The following is an 18,484-nucleotide window of genomic DNA, read 5'->3' as shown; positions in this document are numbered from 1 at the left end:
AGACGTAAAGCACTAAATTAAATGAGTCTCTTCACAAATTACATGATATATATACATTTTTTAAATGACACTTTAGCTCATTATGGACATCCCCGGTTATGTTTTGTATTTTCTCTTCACACACGCCGCCTAGCAAAGCATATATCATGAAAATAACGCTCTGGGGGGGCTTTTTTGGCGATTTTCGCTATTAATTCCGACATTTTGGAAAGATCTTGAAAGCCTTCCCCCTACTGTGGTGGATTTTTGCCGCCATCTGCTGGTAAAATGGCGGAGCAAGCGAATTGCCCACTGTCTATTTGGCCCCTTTTTCACAACCTTTTTTTTTACGTGTTCACTTTTATTTTACAGCAGATAAAAATAATCAAATTGTGAATAATTGTTACAAGCTGAAAACGGCTTTAAAGTGGCGTGCCAGGACTGTGTATTCGCTTCACATTCGGGTGATAGGTCACAAAACAAGTCTGGGTACTAGTCAGGTGACAGCGACAAACCTCAGTAGGAGTGGCAGGCGGCTCGACCAATCATTTGTCGTATTTTTATTCAGGCAGCGAATCAGAATCGAGCGGCGGGACCAAGGGGGCGAGTTTTTTTCACGAGAGAGGAAATCCTAAGGAAATGTGTGGGATCACGCTCGGTGTTTCCAAGTAGCCTGGGCATTATTGACAAACTATTTTCATTGTGTGACGTTAGTTTGTGTCGCATACCGATCGTCCGATACAAACACGGGTGCGGTGATCGACAAGTAAAGGGGGGGAAGAGGGGAAGCGACCGTCGTTAGGTCAAAATGTCGATTCAGTACGAGGTGGAACAGCTGGCTGACAGCTACGGGGTTGCAGACTCGTTCCCCAAAGATTTCGGCTATGGTGAGGAGGAGGAGGCCGACATCGAGGGCAGCCCGACGCCGTCCGACAGCAAGCCGAGGATCCTGCTGATGGGCTTGAGAAGAAGTGGCAAATCATCGATACAGAAGGTAAGGCAGAGATGTTCAACTATTAGCCTTTCGGGGCGAGCGGCGGCGCCTTTCCCTGCCACACGCAAGTAAATGGGACGTTAGCCAAAATAGCTAGCGAGGTAGTTTAGCATGTCGTAAGTGATTATGGCTATCGAGCAGCAGATAACGTGTAGCTACACGAGAGCAGAGGAACTGGGATAAACAAGCTTTCCCCGCAGCTAATAAGTAGTTAGCCTCCAGTGTTGGCTAGCTGTAGCTGTGAATAATTAACCAGGTGATAGACAGAGATGCTAGGTGCATCTTTTACCGATATGTGGACGTGAAGCATGTGACTGTTTGGTTAGCAACTTGTCCAACGTGCCAAATATATCTGTAGTCCCACCCAGCCGTGAGGCATAGGGCAGGTCTGATGCGAAGCTCTCACATGACATGACGCCGACCACACCTTCCATTCTGCAAGTCATAACATTGTTTTGAATCAGTGCACCAGTCAGAGCATCTGCGGTTTGGCCAGCAAGCTCTTTCTCTTTATACACACACTAAATCATGGCCGGATTAACGAGTTAAGGGGCCCTGAGGGAAGACATTTGTTGGGGCCCTGCTAACCCCCCCCTGTGCTTTCTGTACTGTTTGCATCCTGTCACCTCCAAGTTCACATTAAGTCCAGATCAGCCAGTATTCAAGGGTTTTCCCCAGAAAATTGTCTTTAGCTGAAGTGGTAAACCACTCCGATGTGACGCAGCTCGTCGTCTTGTGATCAATTTGATCAAGATGAAGGCCAAACCACAGCCACACTCCTTACATACATGGCTTTTGTTGTGTGAGATAGCACCTCTGTTATTTCCCTATACCTTAATGATGAATGTAAAGATATTACTGGAGATGGTCTTGCAGGAAAATGCAAGATTGATTTAACATACTACAAGCAACTTTTAAAGTGGTTACTCTTCCCTCTAAATGACTTACTAAGCAAACAAGACCATCAGCAAGAAGATTTGCTATTTTCTATATAGTTAATCTGAATGCCTGCCACTGGATTGGGTTTAAAAAATGTAAACTTTTTATGGCAAAATGCTGAGGATGACTTAGGTGTCACATGGCCTGATGAAGAAGCTGCTCTGTAGTCTGGTGGTACGGCAGCAGATACTTCTATATTCCCAGATGGAAGCAGAAAAACTGACTTATAACATTTTATGTTGGCCTTCCTACCGAGATATATCCTGCTGTTGGCTTGTTATTATGAAGACCTAACATTACTAGGAAATGTTGATGAAGGTTCTCAGTCATCCAGGTCATAGTAAATCTAGGTGCTGTATCGTAGGCAGTTGGACTTGCTGCAGTTTCTTGAAGACGTTTCACCTCTCATCCAAGAGGCTTCTTCAGTTCTAACTAACTTCTACTAGGAAATGTTGCTAACTTTAGCTCCAGCTGAGCAAAATGACCACTACAGATTAACTGAATCTGTAGACTTACATGTAACAGAGGTGTATGAACGGTGAACAAAGTGTACTTTGTTTCACCATCTTCATATAACAAAATAGACCCAGTGTCCATCTACAAGACATGGTCACAAAATTAGATTAGAGTTCGAGTTAATATTGTACATCAGTGGTGCAAATTCCCTATCAAATTTGTAATTCATCAAATTACCAAAACCATTCGACATGCAATGAATCCAGGGCTTTTCTGGGCCACTTTGTGCAGTTGGTAACCTCCCCGCCATGATCTGAATGCTTTTTCTTTTGCGTGATCCTACACCAAGGTTAGCTATCTCGATCCAATTTTTCAAGACTTTTAGACCGGCACTGTAGTTGAATAATAGATGAGATGCAGTTGTGCCTTCTATGATATTTTATTATTTATGTTAAAAATCAAGGGGGAGTAGAATCAGGCTGGATATAGCGTGACTCGCCAGGAGGCTCTCCTACAGATGCTGCCTGAAGAAACAAAAGTAAAGAATCGCAGTTTTCAGTCCTGAAACGCACTTGTACTGTTTTGCAATAATCCACACACTGTCAAGTCTCAGATTAATGCTCCTCTGTAAGCCTCCAGTATGAGCTGAAAAACATGTGATTTGGCTTTTTGCTGGTTCACTGGCCTGTGACCTCAGTGGCCCCACACACTAATTCAAAATGGCAGCGGAGGAGAGAACACTCTCCCAGGTCCTCCACCATCCCCTACTGCAACTTACTTTCCACCTGTTGCTGTACTCGGTAGACCAAGACCCTTATGAACCCTTAACTACACTTCACTTTACAGCTGCAATCTTACAGCCTGCTGCTTGAAAGCATGCAGTGGAAAATGCTGAATGTAGAGTGACATGTGTTGCATCAGTCTGCAACGTTTTGCCCTTTTCCCTCTTGCTTTGCATGTGACATCTGAATGATGTCTTTGTGCTTGATAATGGCAAAAGCCAAAATCCAGTACGGCTGGAATAATCTCTCTCATGAAAACAATATATATAATAGATATTTAATACAGGAAATGTTGTAAGATATAACATATTATTTATTATATATATATATGGTTACATGCGATTTGTATTAGCTGTATTAATAAATGCTTTAGAGCTGCAAGGATTAATGGATAAGCTGTCAACTATTCAAATAATCGTCAACTATTTTGATAATTGATGAACTGTCTGGATAAGTGTGAATTTTTTCTGGTCTAGTGACTCCTCTATGACAGTAAACTGTATATCTTTGAGTTGTGGACAAAACAAGACATTTGAGGATGATTTCTTGGACTTTGGGAAACACTAATCAACATTGTCACCATTTTTTGACGTTTTAAAGACCAAACAATTAATTGATGAATTAAGGAAAATGATCCACAGATTAAATCGACAATGACAATAATTTTAAATTGCAGCCCTAAAATATTAAGCACTTCTCATAGTTTTATGGGCAAATGGGCGATTAAAGAATGTGTGACAAAATGTTTAAAGTCTCAGCCTTTTGACACAAATGTTAGACAGTCATTAAACATACATTAAAACGAAGCAAAACGCAAAACACAACACAAAAGGTGGCAAAAGGGAATCTCAAAGTGCTGCGCAGTATCAGTCCAGGTCTGCCTCTCTACCTCACTAGAAATTGGCAGGCAATAAGGTCTAATACATTTATTTATTTTTATTCTGCATGGTCAAAACGATTAAATCCATTCCTCTTGGTTGTGAGGAGGCTTTTCAGTTAATTAAAATTAGTCTCTTGGCTGCGAGCAACATGATCATCAGATGCCAAATTCATTTTGAAATAAATCTCAGTGACAAATTATGAAAACAAAATATTAATTTAATATGTGAATTCCACAAGCAATGCATCTAATAAAAATAGCTACAGTTGGTGCATGTGTGTCCGTAATGGATCCCAAAAGAATGCATATTCACTGTAGTATTATGATGTTGATTATTTTACCACCAATGTGTAATTGTAATGTTGTATTCATATGTCCTCTAACTTGTGTTATTTTCTGTCTCTACCAGGCCACAATATGGTTATATTTGTGTGTAATTTCAAAGTTGCAAGCAGTATTGGAGAACTGTAATTTCCTTAAATCAGAAAAGTGTCTCTTCCACTGTTGGCATGTTGATTGGCTGAAGCGTCATCTTGAAATTATGTAGCAGCCTTGAAATTGTTACCCGAGTGTGATATAATAGCAGCTTTCAGCACAATTTGTATTCTGTTTTCGTATCTATCCAATACATACTATGATTTTAGGTCTCCAGATTATCCCCACCAAGTCATCAAGACGAGTCATCTGCATTTACTCAAACTTTACATCAACTCTGATTTCAGGTGGTGTTCCACAAAATGTCTCCCAATGAGACCTTGTTCCTGGAGAGCACCAACAAGATCTACAAGGACGACATCTCCAGCAGTTCCTTTGTCAACTTCCAGATTTGGGACTTCCCGGGTCAGGTCGACTTCTTCGACCCCACCTTCGACTATGAGATGATCTTCAGAGGAACTGGGGCTTTGATATTCGTCATCGATGCTCAGGTGAAGAAATGAAAAGAAAGCGGAAACACTTACCTGCTGTTGGAAAAAAATCCGTGTCATGTTTCAAATATGCTGACTAAAAATGTTGAATTTTGCTTTTCCTCTTCTCTTCTGTGTGCTGACTGGACACTTTATAAACACATTCACACCCATTTTTGTGTATATTTTCCATTTCATCAAGCTGAAACTCCACACATAATGAAAATACACTATTTTAGTGTCTCACTGCTGATGTCAGGAACAGTAGAAGCCCTCGAGAATGAACTCGGTGATGAACAACCAGAGCAGTCGGGATAAAAGACCAATTACATGCAATGGCTTTTATGCCGGTGCCATCCACATGACCCTAAGTGCTTTCAAGAAGTAATCTCAGCTCCGATGTTAGCCACAACTGATCAGATTGCAGGGTTTATTTCTACTCAAGGAGGTGCATCAGATTCACTTAGTTTCAGCACTTGGTCACGGTGATATCTGAGGAGGCTTGTTTTCGTCGTGCTGTTTAGGAAGACAATGCAGCAGTACATTTCCGTATCCTTGTTGTTACCATAACACTTTAAATAGGCAGCCAGTCTTGATTTTCCTGTTCATTTTACTGACGGGAATTAGCTCTGGCATGTTATTGTAATAGTTTATCTTTTATGTGCTATCTCTAGCTGCACAAAAATATTTTTTTGTTTTTAAGCAGAACTGTGATGTGATTTTGAGGTATCTAAATGTTTAATGAAACTTAATTGTTTTGATGACAGTATAGCAAAAATAAAGGTGATTAGTTAAATTCTGACTGTGCATGAATGCAGTCATAAAAAAATATTGTTATGTGAAAATATGGATTGTAGATTACTTTAAGTTTTATTTTTGTAATGCAGTTAAAGACAGTTTTAAGACTAACTTTTGAAAAGATGTACATATTGCATTTTTGAATTAATATGTTTCTTTCTCTTAGGATGATTACGTGGAGGCCCTGGGCAGGCTTCATCTCACCGTGTCACGAGCATACCGAGTCAATCCAGAGATCAACTTTGAGGTGTTTATCCACAAAGTGGACGGCCTCTCAGACGACCACAAGATCGAGACCCAGAGAGACATCCATCAGAGAGCCAACGACGATCTGGCAGACGCTAGCTTAGAAAAGCTGCATCTCAGGTACATTTTGTCCAACATTTTATTATTTCACTTCCACATCTTTACATCTCTTCTAAGCTACCTGTGCAATCACAGAGGAAGTTGGTACAGAGAGTCTCTTTAATTCATGGTGTCTTAGTTTCACCATAATTTCTCTTACTGCATAGCTATAAAAGGCTGCTCTTTCTTTGAGTGACATCAGACATCCTCAATATGAAAATCTTATAACATTTTATAACAAAGTGGGAAAAATATGTAAGATGTGGGATAAAAAATCCAGGCATTGTAGGGAGGTGAAAATAAACAAATAATGGCTCAATCCATTTTGAGGAACACTTACAGTACATCTAAAACGGTCAAATCGCCAGAATTGGACATACATGCTTTGGTTTGTACAACGACAACTGTTACTGTCTCAAAATCAAATCAAAAGCCCTAACTTAACTCCCATCTGTTCTAATGCGTTTCTTGCATCGTTAGGAGAAAAACAGAACAACAAGACATCAGACACAAAGCTGAACAGCACACATTTTATTAAATGTTTACAGCGAGGCTGATGATTTACCCGAATTCGATCAAAAACACATTTGCAGCTTAAAAATGAGCTCTAACAGGTTGGTACAGCCGCTAACTAGAAACCTCAAATCCCCTCAAACAGCATATCAAGACTCAGAGTTTGCTTACTTAGCTACTATACTTGAATGTGACTGAAGTCAAACATAACTTCTACAGAGTTATTGGCGTCTGTTTTACTAGGTGGAGAACAGGCTCAAGCATCTTACATGGAAATGTGCAGGTATTTTTAGATCTGGTTTGATTTCCTTTAACATGTGAACGCCTTGGCAGAGAAAACCCAACCTGTACTTCAGTCTGAGCACACAGACAGGCTCTCTGTCTCTCTGCCTCTCCATCATGGTGTAATTTGAATTACGAGAGACTGAGTTTAACAGACGTCATGTCCCAACATTGGAAGAGAGGGAAGACATATCATTAAATGATTTTACTGAGTGATGATCCATAAAAATGGCATGACTTCACCTCTAAAACATTTTCTTTAAATCTTTCTATAGACTTTAGACCTCTCGGGCCACAAACATCCACTGTGTGTTCTGTCCATAAATTCATATAAGTCTGGTTTAGTGAGCACACCAAGATATGTAAAACGGATCCTCACGCTTACATTCATGCTTTGTTAAGGCAGTGCTGAAATTGTAAGTGATGTTTTATTTGCATCATCTAATGAAAAAAGAAGTTGTGATTCATACAAGGAAGTAGTTTGGTTATTTGTTTCTGTAGTTGCTTCGTTAGTCTTCAGTCTTCTTCTTGCCAGTTCTGTCTGTTAAAACAACTTTGTTCAACCACAAAACATGTAGTGTTAACATGTCAGCATATAGAGACCAGGCCAGTCTCTCCTCCCACTGCATCAAACTTGTGTAAGTTTGAAAGTGAAAATAAGGCTTTTCTCGCAAACAGTTCAAGGTGTCCCACTTTCTTTCAGTCGAGTCTGCACATGTAGTCATATGAAGATGATATCTCAGGCAGATGACTTGTAATTCAATCACTGAGCAGAACTTTTGTATCAAAATGTTTCTATCAGTATGTGAAACTTGCAGCACCCGACAACATGATGGCAATCGACAAAAGTAAAAAAAAAATAAAATAAATGTCATTAGGTACGTGCTTTAAAAGCCTAAACTCAGGAGCACCAAGGCGTCTGTGTGTGACACCACAGTTGAACCTTATTGCTTGGTTAGTTTTGTGTTGATGTACAGCAGCCTGCGTCCTACATACTCTCAGTGTTACTGTGAGATTCCTCTTTGACCTCCTAATGAAGAAATGGTGACCTGTGCTTCAGATACCAGAGCTGCTATGAGCCGAGCTCCAAAGGTCTGACATACTACAGATGTAGAAAGAAGGCTAAAGTACACATGTGTCGTTCTCTTCTTAGTCCTTTTATGTCACTGTAGTTAACAGTAGTTGAGTGTTTGGTTTGTTGTTTTCTGGGGAAAACATTGGCAATTGAATGTCATGTAACCAGAGGACAAAGTCCTGAGTAAAGCTGAAGTGATTATTTGATTAATGACTCAATAGACAGAACACGTTCTTTAATAAATTAATGATACTTAAAATAAGTATTATTTTAAGTAAAGTATTATGGTGATTACTGTTCGTTAAATGTGAGGATTTATTACCCTGTGATATTGAATAGTTTTGGCATATTTTTGATCGATGGTCAGTCAAAATGAGACGACTTACATTTTGCCTCAGGAATCTGCTGGTGTCAATTATCAAGTGATTAACCAAATCCTCAATAAATGAATATAAAATAGAGCTGAATATATAAGCAAATATTTGATGGAAAGAAAATTGGTCAGTAACTATTTTGATAATCCATATAACCATTCAAGATTTTTGTTTATACAAAATGCCAAAAGAAATCCCTGGCTCCTCTCAAGTGTGAGAATTTTCTTCTATTTTCCTAATAAGTAATTGTAACTAAGATATTTTGGGGGCTTGAGTTGTTGTAAAAATCAGCAAGAAGATGTTAATTGTGATGGTTGTTTTTCACTGTTTTATAATTATCGACTTATCGCACACACCTTATTGTACTTATGACTTATCTATACACGTACGTACATGATCCCTATTGTTTGCTGACCTCAATATCTAAGAGCCCCTTTTATTTCTTAGGTAGTTTTATTTATATATTTATATTTAATATTTTAATATTTGCTTCAACCTCCAGTTTTATTTTAATTTTTTTTCCAGCTCTTTTATTGGGGGCTTCAAAGTTAAACCTATTGATAAAATAGTGTAAAATTGAAAATAATACTTCTGGTCGATGGATGTCAGGTCAACTGTGTCTGAATATTCTTAAAAATTAAAAGTTCATTGCTATTTGAAAGGCTGTACCTGCGTTATTATGTTATCATATCAGGGACATAAAATGGTCTTGAAATGACAAAAATATCATTTATAGCAATTTTTTCAAAGTTCATATATCATTCAACAAACTACATGACGAGAAATCGACTAAAAAGAATTGTTAATAGATCACTGTAATGAAAACCGTAGTTTTCTGCAGCTTTAATCACAAAATAAAAATCATTAATTGCAGCCTGTTCCCTGACATACTGTGTAGAAACTATAAATGTGTTGTGTACAAATCAAACAAGCTGTGATCCCCGGTCAGCTCTGCAGCAGCTTTACTGTACGTGTCGACTCACGCTGCACTGTGTTTTATGTGGGGTGAGATTGTTGTTTTATGCCGGTTAGACAGCCAGTCCGGGCCCGGATATATAGCGCCGATGAGAAGGCTTTTTCCTCCTGCTCTGCCTTGTGGCTCTCTGGGGCTTTCTTCACTGTAATGCATTGTAAAGTTGAGCTCCTGCCAAATGTATGCGGACAGTTCCATTTGGCTGAAGTCACCGGCTTCCTCAGGGTCTGACCTTTTTATTTATGTATCTCAGTGACCAAAGTCCATAAGTCATGTGTGTCCAGTGTTGCCACAATCATGTGAAGGCATTTTTGCTAACATTTTGTTTTTATTTCTGTGTTTTTACGTCTGAATCAGGTTTAAATGCTTTAATCAACTTTTCTACCATACAGTGTCCGTTTGTCATGTGATCTCATGACTATCAGTATTTTTACCTGCTTTCATGTGCGCTTTGAGGAAGTGAGACTGTTTGCTACTCATAACTGCCTATTCACTTCCTCTTTTTTTTTTTTTTTGACCTCATTCAGCTTTTACTTGACGAGTATTTACGACCACTCCATCTTTGAGGCCTTCAGCAAAGTGGTGCAGAAGCTCATCCCTCAGCTTCCCACTCTGGAGAACCTCCTAAACATCTTCATTTCTGTAAGTAAAGAGCATCCAGCACTTTGTGAATGAACCTTTTTGTAAGTTTGTCATCAGTGTGCCAGCGTGATTTAAGTGTGACAGCGAGCATGATATGAGTCACTGGCAGCTCTGATGCCTCGGTATGGTTAGCGTTTCCTCCCTGCAGTCCTTGAATGAAATGCCAGTTTGTGGATCTTGCACAGTTTCTAACTTAGACATTCTCAGAACATTTTGAAATATATTGCTCTTGATAACCACTGGGAGATATTTCTCAGGTGCTGTGAAGTCTTCTTAGTAAAGAAGTTTATTAAGTAAGGAAAATTACGTCAAAGCGCATTTAATTCTTCTCAGGGCAATCAGACTCTTCCTCAGGAATGACTTGTAAGATTCACTTCAGTTCATGGTGTGACACTTCATATCTGTTCCCACACATCCTGTCATGACTGGATGGTTAAAGTTGCATTTAAAACATCAGTAAAGCCCTGTGGTTTTAGGCTTTGTGAAGTGAACCTTGAAGATCCCTGCAGGGTGTAGTTTAAGAGGAATGGTACATCTTTCAGCCATCTGGCATGACAAAGTGGTCTACTCAAAACATTATTTAACATTAGTGCTTGGCTTTCATAGGACTGTTTATAGGGATAACTTTTGGCACATTTCAGTGTGTATTAATAAATTATGTAGAATGAAAAGCACGCTTACTCTTCATCAGGTCAAACAGTTTATTGATAAATTCTGGAAAATCAATTGCGAAATTGTAAATGGATAAAATATGCTGGCAGTAATGTCAGAATGTTTGTCTAACCGAGCAAATTATATATCTATAAATGAAGGTAGGTTGATGCAAAATCTTATAAAAATCCGATATTACCATACAGAAGTCCTTCATACTGATTTGTGACAATAGCTTACAATGGTTTAAATACTGTACACCCAGAGATACTGAAGGGAAACTACTAGATATAAGAGCATCGAACATGTAGCGCTGAAACAATTGATTAGGCGCAAGTCAGAATATTTGGCAGCAACAGTAGACCCTCTCACAGCAGACATTTTGACTTGGAAGCGGGAAAAGCACAGGTGTGACCAACAACATTAACAATGGCTGAAGTGTCACAGTAAGCCATGTCAGTGAGTGAGCGATACCAGAGCCCTGGAACTAGCTCACCTAAGTGGAATGGATCCATCAATAATGTCATAAATGTCACCTGTAGTTTTGACAAGACCATTATGACAATCAAACATGATTTCATTATTGTCTGACGGTTTATACACTGATTAATGATGAATCAAGAAAAATTCCTTTCCTTTGTCTCTTCCTGTCTGGCTCATATTTGTGACTGACAGAATTCAGGGATAGAGAAGGCCTTTCTGTTCGATGTGGTCAGCAAGATCTACATCGCCACAGACAGCTCTCCTGTAGACATGCAGTCCTATGAACTGTGCTGTGACATGATCGATGTGGTCATTGACGTCTCCTGCATCTACGGGTGAGTGCGTTGTATTTGTTTACTTGTTTATTAGTAATCTAAGTCAGAGTGGGGTTATAGCTGCGTTTTCAGCTCTTCCTTTCATTTAGATGCAGTTTGCATTTTCACAGGCTTTAACTTGATAATAAAAGAATTGAAAACATAGGGACGAGTATCTATAAAGCAGATTTTGAATTAACTTTCTGTATAAATTTACATATTAAATACAGAAAAAACAAATTCATTTGAATCCTCTGTAATTTCTTAATGCTTCAAGATAAGGAGCTCACCCATGTGTTGCTTGAGGATGCTTTCATTGAAGCACAACTTAATTATGCATTTATTTGCTTAATTAGTCCACATCCACATGCTCCAATGTTTTGTCTTTTTTTCACATTTTCCCCCTGAACATTATGGTGCTGTGTTGTGCCACAACAGTCTGAGGGAGGACGGCAGCGGCAGTGCCTACGACAAGGAGTCCATGGCCATCATCAAGCTCAACAACACCACTGTGCTGTACCTGAAAGAGGTCACCAAGTTCCTGGCCCTTGTCTGCATCCTGCGAGAAGAAAGCTTCGAGCGTAAAGGTAAACTGTCAGGGGAATCTTAATTTGGCTAATGGTGATGTGGCCTCAAGTCAGTTTTCTTCCACGAGGTTATGAATTCAAAACAAACACATTAAAGAGAAAACCCAGAGACTTTGCATTCCACTTTCATGACATTTGAGACAGATTCGAATGGATGGTGAAAACTGATGCAGCAGAGGCCAAGATAGCCTGACTTTTAGCTCTTAGCATGGTTCAAGCTCCAAAAACACTGCATCCTACACTTTCTATAATGCCATTCAACAGTATATATATACATATATTTTTTTGAATTATTATTATTTCGGCCTTTGTATGGCTTTATTGATAGGACAGCTTCAGAGACATGACAGGAAACAGGGTGACAGAGAGCGGAGGTGACACGCAGCAAAGAGCCCAGGCCAGACTTGAACCCCGGGCGCTGCAACAAGGGCAAAGCCTCTGCACATGGGACGCCTGCTCTACCAACAAAGCTAATGGGTGCCCCAACAACAGTATATTTTGTCGGACCCTCCTTGCCTGGTGAATTCCCAAGTCTTTCAGACTCCATGCCCCCAGTTCTTAACACAGGCTTTCTATTAAAAGTTTCATAGATAACTGTGATGACATTGTTTAGGTTATTGTCTCAAACTTTGTTCCTCAAAAGCCTCAAAAATGTATTTTTCATAACCTAGGACGACAGTAGTACTTCCCATGATGTGAGGAATTGAACTGATTCAGTTTTTGTTTGACTTGACTGTCTTAGAGATGCACATACTTGGCATTTTAGGTTTGTTGTTTGGCGAGGTTGTTTTAATTACATTATTACATATTTACTAATTAATTCATAAGATGTTCTTGTTAAGAGTTGCAGCTACTGATTTTTTTCATTATATAAAATGTAAACAAAAAAAATGTGAAAAATGCTCATCACAATTTCCCAGAACCCAAAGTGACATTTTCAAATTGCTTCTTTGTCCAACCAACAGTCCAAAACCCAAAGACTCTCCATTCACTTTCACAAGTGTCAAAGAAAAGCAGCACATCCTAATATTTTAGAAGCTGAAACCAGTGTTGTAGTGTTTGACATTTTTGCTTGAGATGAGTTATTCATTATACAATTGTAAGTAAAGCTTTTTTTTTTAAGTTTGTTTTTTAAAATTTGCCTTTGAATGTCATAACAAATCTATTTATCTGTTGTATGTATCTTTCCTCCTTAGGATTGATAGACTACAACTTCCACTGTTTCCGGAAGGCCATCCATGAAGTATTTGAGGTGGGGGTTTCCACCGCGCGTCCATTGGGCTCCCAGGCGGTGGGCTCGCCCTGCACCAAGGTCGTTGCACTGAACGGTACGCCGCGCAACACTGTCTAGACTCTGATGCAAAATAAAACACAAAAAGACGCAAAAAGAGGGTTGAGGAACGGAAAGATCGAGATGGGCCAGGGAGCCTGTAGAGGAGAGACTACTGAACTGGGGCTCACCGACTCGCAAATCACAATCCCTTGCTCCCGGCACCTAAATAACTGAGAGACGGCTTGAGCCACGAGTGTGTGAGACAGCACTGGAGCACAGCGGGGTCAGGCTTCTCGAGCTAAGACGGAAGGGAAATTCTCGCATTTGTTTCATGCGAATGCAAAATGCAAAGCACTGTACAGGCTGTGAGGAAGTCGAGAAAGTAAAACTGCACCTGGATAGGAAGAGGTTCAGGATCTTTCTTTGGATTTCCTTAAGCGGTCCGAGGCTGTGATAATTAGCTGCTGGTCCCTCTAAATGAACAATGTGAGGAGGAAAAACAAACCCTTGTTGTGACCTCTTGATATGGACAAACTGTGATGTCAGTTTTCAGGAATCTGTCTAGTGATGAACCCACCCCGACCACTTCTGTGCTGATTTAAAAATAAAAAGATGGTGGATGTGAACTGCTCGTCCTAACCCACACACGTTCAGAGATGGCCTTATGTAGATGAAGCTTGTCTGCAGTGCAAGCTTTCTCTCACCACCACTCACCTCACCCTACCTGAATGCTGCCCGAAACTCGCTTTTTGGTTTCACTTGTGAAGGGAAAACAAGGTTTTGTTAGCAGACTGAAAAGGGATTGTGCTGTCCATTTAACTTGGTCTTGTGCGTGTATGCGAGTATATATATGTATGTTATGTATGTATGTATGTCTGTATGTATGTATGAGTGAGTGTGCGTGTCAATGAAAGGTTTTGATTAGATCCCAGACTGGGCCGTTTGTACTGGTGAAGGATCTTTAAAGGAAGAGTTTATGTCCTTCTTCCCGATAACAGCAGCTTAGCATAATTAAAGTCTTTTCCAACCAGTGAAATTAACTTTTCTGTGTGTGCTCCTCTGAAAATCAAAGTTTTGATCGACTTCCTGATGGGTTGTAAAAATAGTTTGGTTAAGAATTTGGAAATGGTCTCACTGCCAAAATGATTTTAAAAAAAAAATGATTCAGAAACTGCAAAATGATGAAAACATGTCACAATTTAAACCTTATTTGTTGCCATCTTAGAAAAAACATTTTAGGTCTGGTTGAGGTGCAGGATTCATTGAGGGGTTCTCACTCCATAGAGGCTGACGTCTGAAGACATTTTTGGATGATAAGAACGGATTGAAATGTGCATGTTATTCCAGCTACAGTTTCAGTCCTACCCAAAATGACTAAACACAAAACACAAGTTGCCATGTTTTGTGTGGATCTGCTCAGCAGGATGATGGACCCATTCCAAGCATGCATACGTCAGTGTGTTGTCAGCTTGTATTGTTCTCAACCATAACACTGCTCATTGTATTCAAAGGTGAGAAAGTGAAAATGAATCTAACTGAGAAAATTAAACGGATAAAGAAGGCGAAGAAGACCAAATTTAATTACTTTTGCCATTAGAATGACAGATAATATGTTCATGCTTGCATTTTCTGTTTGTTTATATCAGGGGTGAGATGTGGGAACTGCATCTAAAGACGAGGAGCCTGACTCACAAAGCAGGTTTGACATGTTATCTTTATAACTTTGCTGAGTTTGAACTTTTACTCAGCAGATTTATTCAGGTAACTCTGTGAATTTTGCTTCTTGAATCAGGCCCAAGATCTTCTCAACTCAGTCATTATCACCTGAAAAAACACTTGCACATCAGAACTGTGATGGATGATTGATTTGGTGTATTGTGATGCTATACTATGTGAAATAAAAGAAATTTACATTTTGTTTTTGTCAATGTAGTAATTGGCCCAGCAGTATGTTAAAGGATAACAACACATATGAAAATTCACTCATCATCTACTCACCCTCGTGCTGATGCGAAGTCGGATGAAGTTTCAAAGTCCACAAAACATTTGTGGAGCTTCACAGCAAAACAGCGTTGAGGCATTTTCATAAACAACTGAAATAGATGGGGACTTCTTTTAAAATGAAAAAAAACAAAAAGGCTCCATACGGGCGTCTGGAAGCCCCGAGATCCCAAATTGATTTGAAAAGACGTTATTTATACCCTTTTAAAGCCAAAATCTTCAATGTAGCTGTTAAGCTAAAAGCGTTAGCACACACCCTGTTTGAAGTGAGTACACAAGCTTGACTGTGTGTCAAGGGAGTAAATATCCTCTTCAAATCAATTTGGTATCTTGTGGCTTCTGGAGGCTTGACGAGCTGCAAGGAAGCCATATTATGATTTTTTCAGTTTTTCACCTTTTTAATACTTTGGTTGTTTAGGTGAATGCTGCAACACTGTTTTGTGAACCACGAAACTTCACCTGACTTTTCATCAGCATTAAGGTGAGTAGATTATGACTGAATTTGTCATTTTTTAGTGAACCTTTCCTTTAAAGAAAGGTAAGTTGAGAAGCCAAACCATCTTTACACTATCTAGGTGTATTTTTAAAACATCTCAAATGAAACTCCTCCTGAATTGCTCTTTAAAAACACATCAAATCTGGTGCAAACCTACAAGCAAACACAAGATGGCGCTGTAGGACTACTCGAGTCTTCCCCGACAGTATTGATATTCATTTTTGCCCCCTCTCCAAGCCCAATAACTGTTTTCATACTTAAATTTACAGTAAGCATGCATCATCTGCTGAACCTGTATTGTGAGTTATACAGCCTGTTAAAGTGCGACTATAAATGTCAGCAGCTTCTGCAACCGCAGTGAGCAGTGGAGAGAGAAGCCTTGTATCATTTATTGGGCCTTCAGCATAACAATAGAGTAAACTGATTATTCAGTACCGATGTGACAGCTTGTGTGTGATTTTTAAAGCAGTCAAGTTCTATATGTTATCAGTCTAAATGACCTTTTTAACCTTTGCTAAAATGTCCAAAGTAGTATTTCTTGCTGATTCTCTCATATGAAACTAGAGTCGCTGTTAATTGTCAGTTTTCTTGAGTTGGCTGTTGTTCATATGGCATTATAATGAGTTAGAAGGGGGAGGGGTAAAAAGAAGAAAAAACATCCCCTCCTTGGTTTAGTGCATATAAAAACAACTCGCTGAATAGCTTCGCCATGCAAGTTATTCACCAGTTAAGTTAAATAAGCCTCACAGCTACTGTCACGACCCATTATGTGGGGAGTAGGCGAGACAGCTAAACACCACTTCCACACAATTTAGATGCAATAAAACACTGACAGCTTTTTTATCCACTTCATTAAGCCAGTAATTTCTTATAAAAATCTCCCGCATTAATCCTGGCCATGGTTTCCCTGCGGTTCCTTAAGCTCTCCTCCAACCTTAGCCGCCTTGCTTTGATGCTTACTCAAATAGGCGCTAATTTGAGATAAATTATGCATCCGCATGTAGCCTACCCATGCCAAGGAATATAAAGTGTGACACTCTGAAAGATGGTGAATTAAAGCAAAGTGTGATACCTCGACGGCCTAATGGCAGATAGGTTAGGCCCGTCAGCCTGATGGTTTGTTGATCTGTGAGTCACTTCATATTCAGATAAAGGGAGAGGTCGTGTTTATGATGTTGTGAAGGTCATTGGAGTACAGAGCTGTTTTGGCTTTGGAGCCTCTGATGCACCGGGCCTTAAATGAAGTCACTCAAAAACAACTATTCTGGAATTTTCATTGTGAGAAAAGAAGAGAAGAAAGAAGAAGAAGCTCAAATAAAAGGCAATGGGACAAAAATACGGTTGGGAGCCAATAAAGTAGCAATAAAAAGTTAGAAAAATTATACTTGAGGGAATGAAATCAGATGATGGTTAAATATTGTGTGGATCTGTAACACTTTTATAACCATCATTAATAAATAATACATTTATAGTTGAATATTAACAAACAATGAAATGCTCCATAAACCATTTATTAAGCAATTGTTTATTGTACGGTTGCAACTGTTGTTTATGGTTCTTTGTAAATGGTTAATAAATACTGTGTAGTTCATCTATAAACATTACTTGGCTAGCCATCATAAAGTTGCAACTGATGTTTAGAAAATAATTGGTTCATAGAGAATTTTATTGTTCATTAACAGTGAAATAGCTTCTACCTAAGGTTTAATTAACTATACATTTGCCGTTTATTAGTGATGGTTATTTTACAGTGTTGCAGTGTCATGTTGTAGTGAATCATTTCAGGCATTTTTCAAGCAAAAATGTCAAATATTTGCTTGTTCCAGCTTCTTAAAAGGAAGGATTCGCTGCTTTTCTTTGTCATCTATGATCGTAAATGAAAAGTCTTTGGGTTTTGGATGAGAGAAGCATTTTAAAGGAGTCACTTTGGGCTCTGGGAAAGTGTGATGAGCATTTTTCTCACTATTTTTGACCTTTTATTGACTAAACGATGAATCGGTTAATCATGAAAATAGCTGGCAGATTATTCGATAATGAAGCTCATTGTCCATTGCAACCCTACTGTATAATCTAGACTAACTAATGCTAGAATAAGTGTACTGATTGGTGGATACCTTTATCTTAATAGTCTTTTACCATTGTCCAACTGTGTTTACTCTCAATAGTCATTGCAGCTACAATAAGACCATATCAGCAACCTTAAACGTATTATTATTAGTTAAACAAGTCAAAATGACCAATATGAGTTTGAAATTCTTATGAAGAAATTGTTAAAGTCTTAACTCAATATGAACTATATCGACTTTTAGAGCACCTGGATCATCTAATATCCACCCAGTAATACAGTGACGTGACATTATCTGTAGATGGGGCTGTTGTCTGCTGTTTCGGCTGTTGCCCCTCACTCGTCTCTCAATCTTTCTGCTTCACAGTGCAGGCAACATGGAGATCAACATCACATACAGAGTCCTTCCAGATAGAGAGAGCTAGAGGAAGACTGTAGAGAAGTTGAAGGAGCAGTAGAGAGAGAGAGAGCTGCATGATGTACAACTGTAATTTGGCACCGTAGCAGCTGCTGAAATTGCCTTGCTTTATCAAAAGGCAACGCTGCTTCGCCCCCTGTCCCTAATAAGGAAGCCCAACCAATAATGAAATAAAGCGAGCAGAACATACTTTTGCCTGTGATGTCACGCTCACTTCCGCACGCCCGTCCGCCCTTCATCTTAGATGTCTTAGTATCAT

General features: G+C 39.2%; 1 protein-coding gene across 1 annotated transcript; it reads left to right on the top strand.

The window, feature by feature from the left end:
* The first annotated feature begins 573 nt into the window (after window positions 1–573).
* On the top strand, window positions 574–15,161 carry rragca (Ras-related GTP binding Ca). The gene is made up of 7 exons (XM_073485065.1): window positions 574–973; window positions 4,753–4,956; window positions 5,900–6,099; window positions 9,823–9,937; window positions 11,264–11,406; window positions 11,824–11,972; window positions 13,169–15,161. Exons 1-7 carry the CDS (start codon window positions 788–790, stop codon window positions 13,321–13,323), a joined length of 1,152 nt encoding a protein of 383 aa, XP_073341166.1. The 5' UTR covers window positions 574–787; the 3' UTR covers window positions 13,324–15,161.
* Window positions 15,162–18,484: the final 3,323 nt, after the last annotated feature.

The sequence above is a fragment of the Pagrus major genome, chromosome 17 (genome assembly GCF_040436345.1).
Source record: "Pagrus major chromosome 17, Pma_NU_1.0".
NCBI lineage: Eukaryota > Metazoa > Chordata > Actinopteri > Spariformes > Sparidae > Pagrus > Pagrus major.
This window is presented reverse-complemented; position numbering and strand designations above follow the sequence as displayed.

Coding starts and splice junctions, on each gene's coding strand:
- rragca (XM_073485065.1), top strand. CDS start 788: ATGTCGATTCAGTACGAGGTGGAACAGCTGGCTGACAGCTACGGGGTT. Junction 974..4,752: donor GCAAATCATCGATACAGAAG/GTAAGGCAGAGA, acceptor CTCTGATTTCAG/GTGGTGTTCCACAAAATGTC. Junction 6,100..9,822: donor TTAGAAAAGCTGCATCTCAG/GTACATTTTGTC, acceptor GACCTCATTCAG/CTTTTACTTGACGAGTATTT.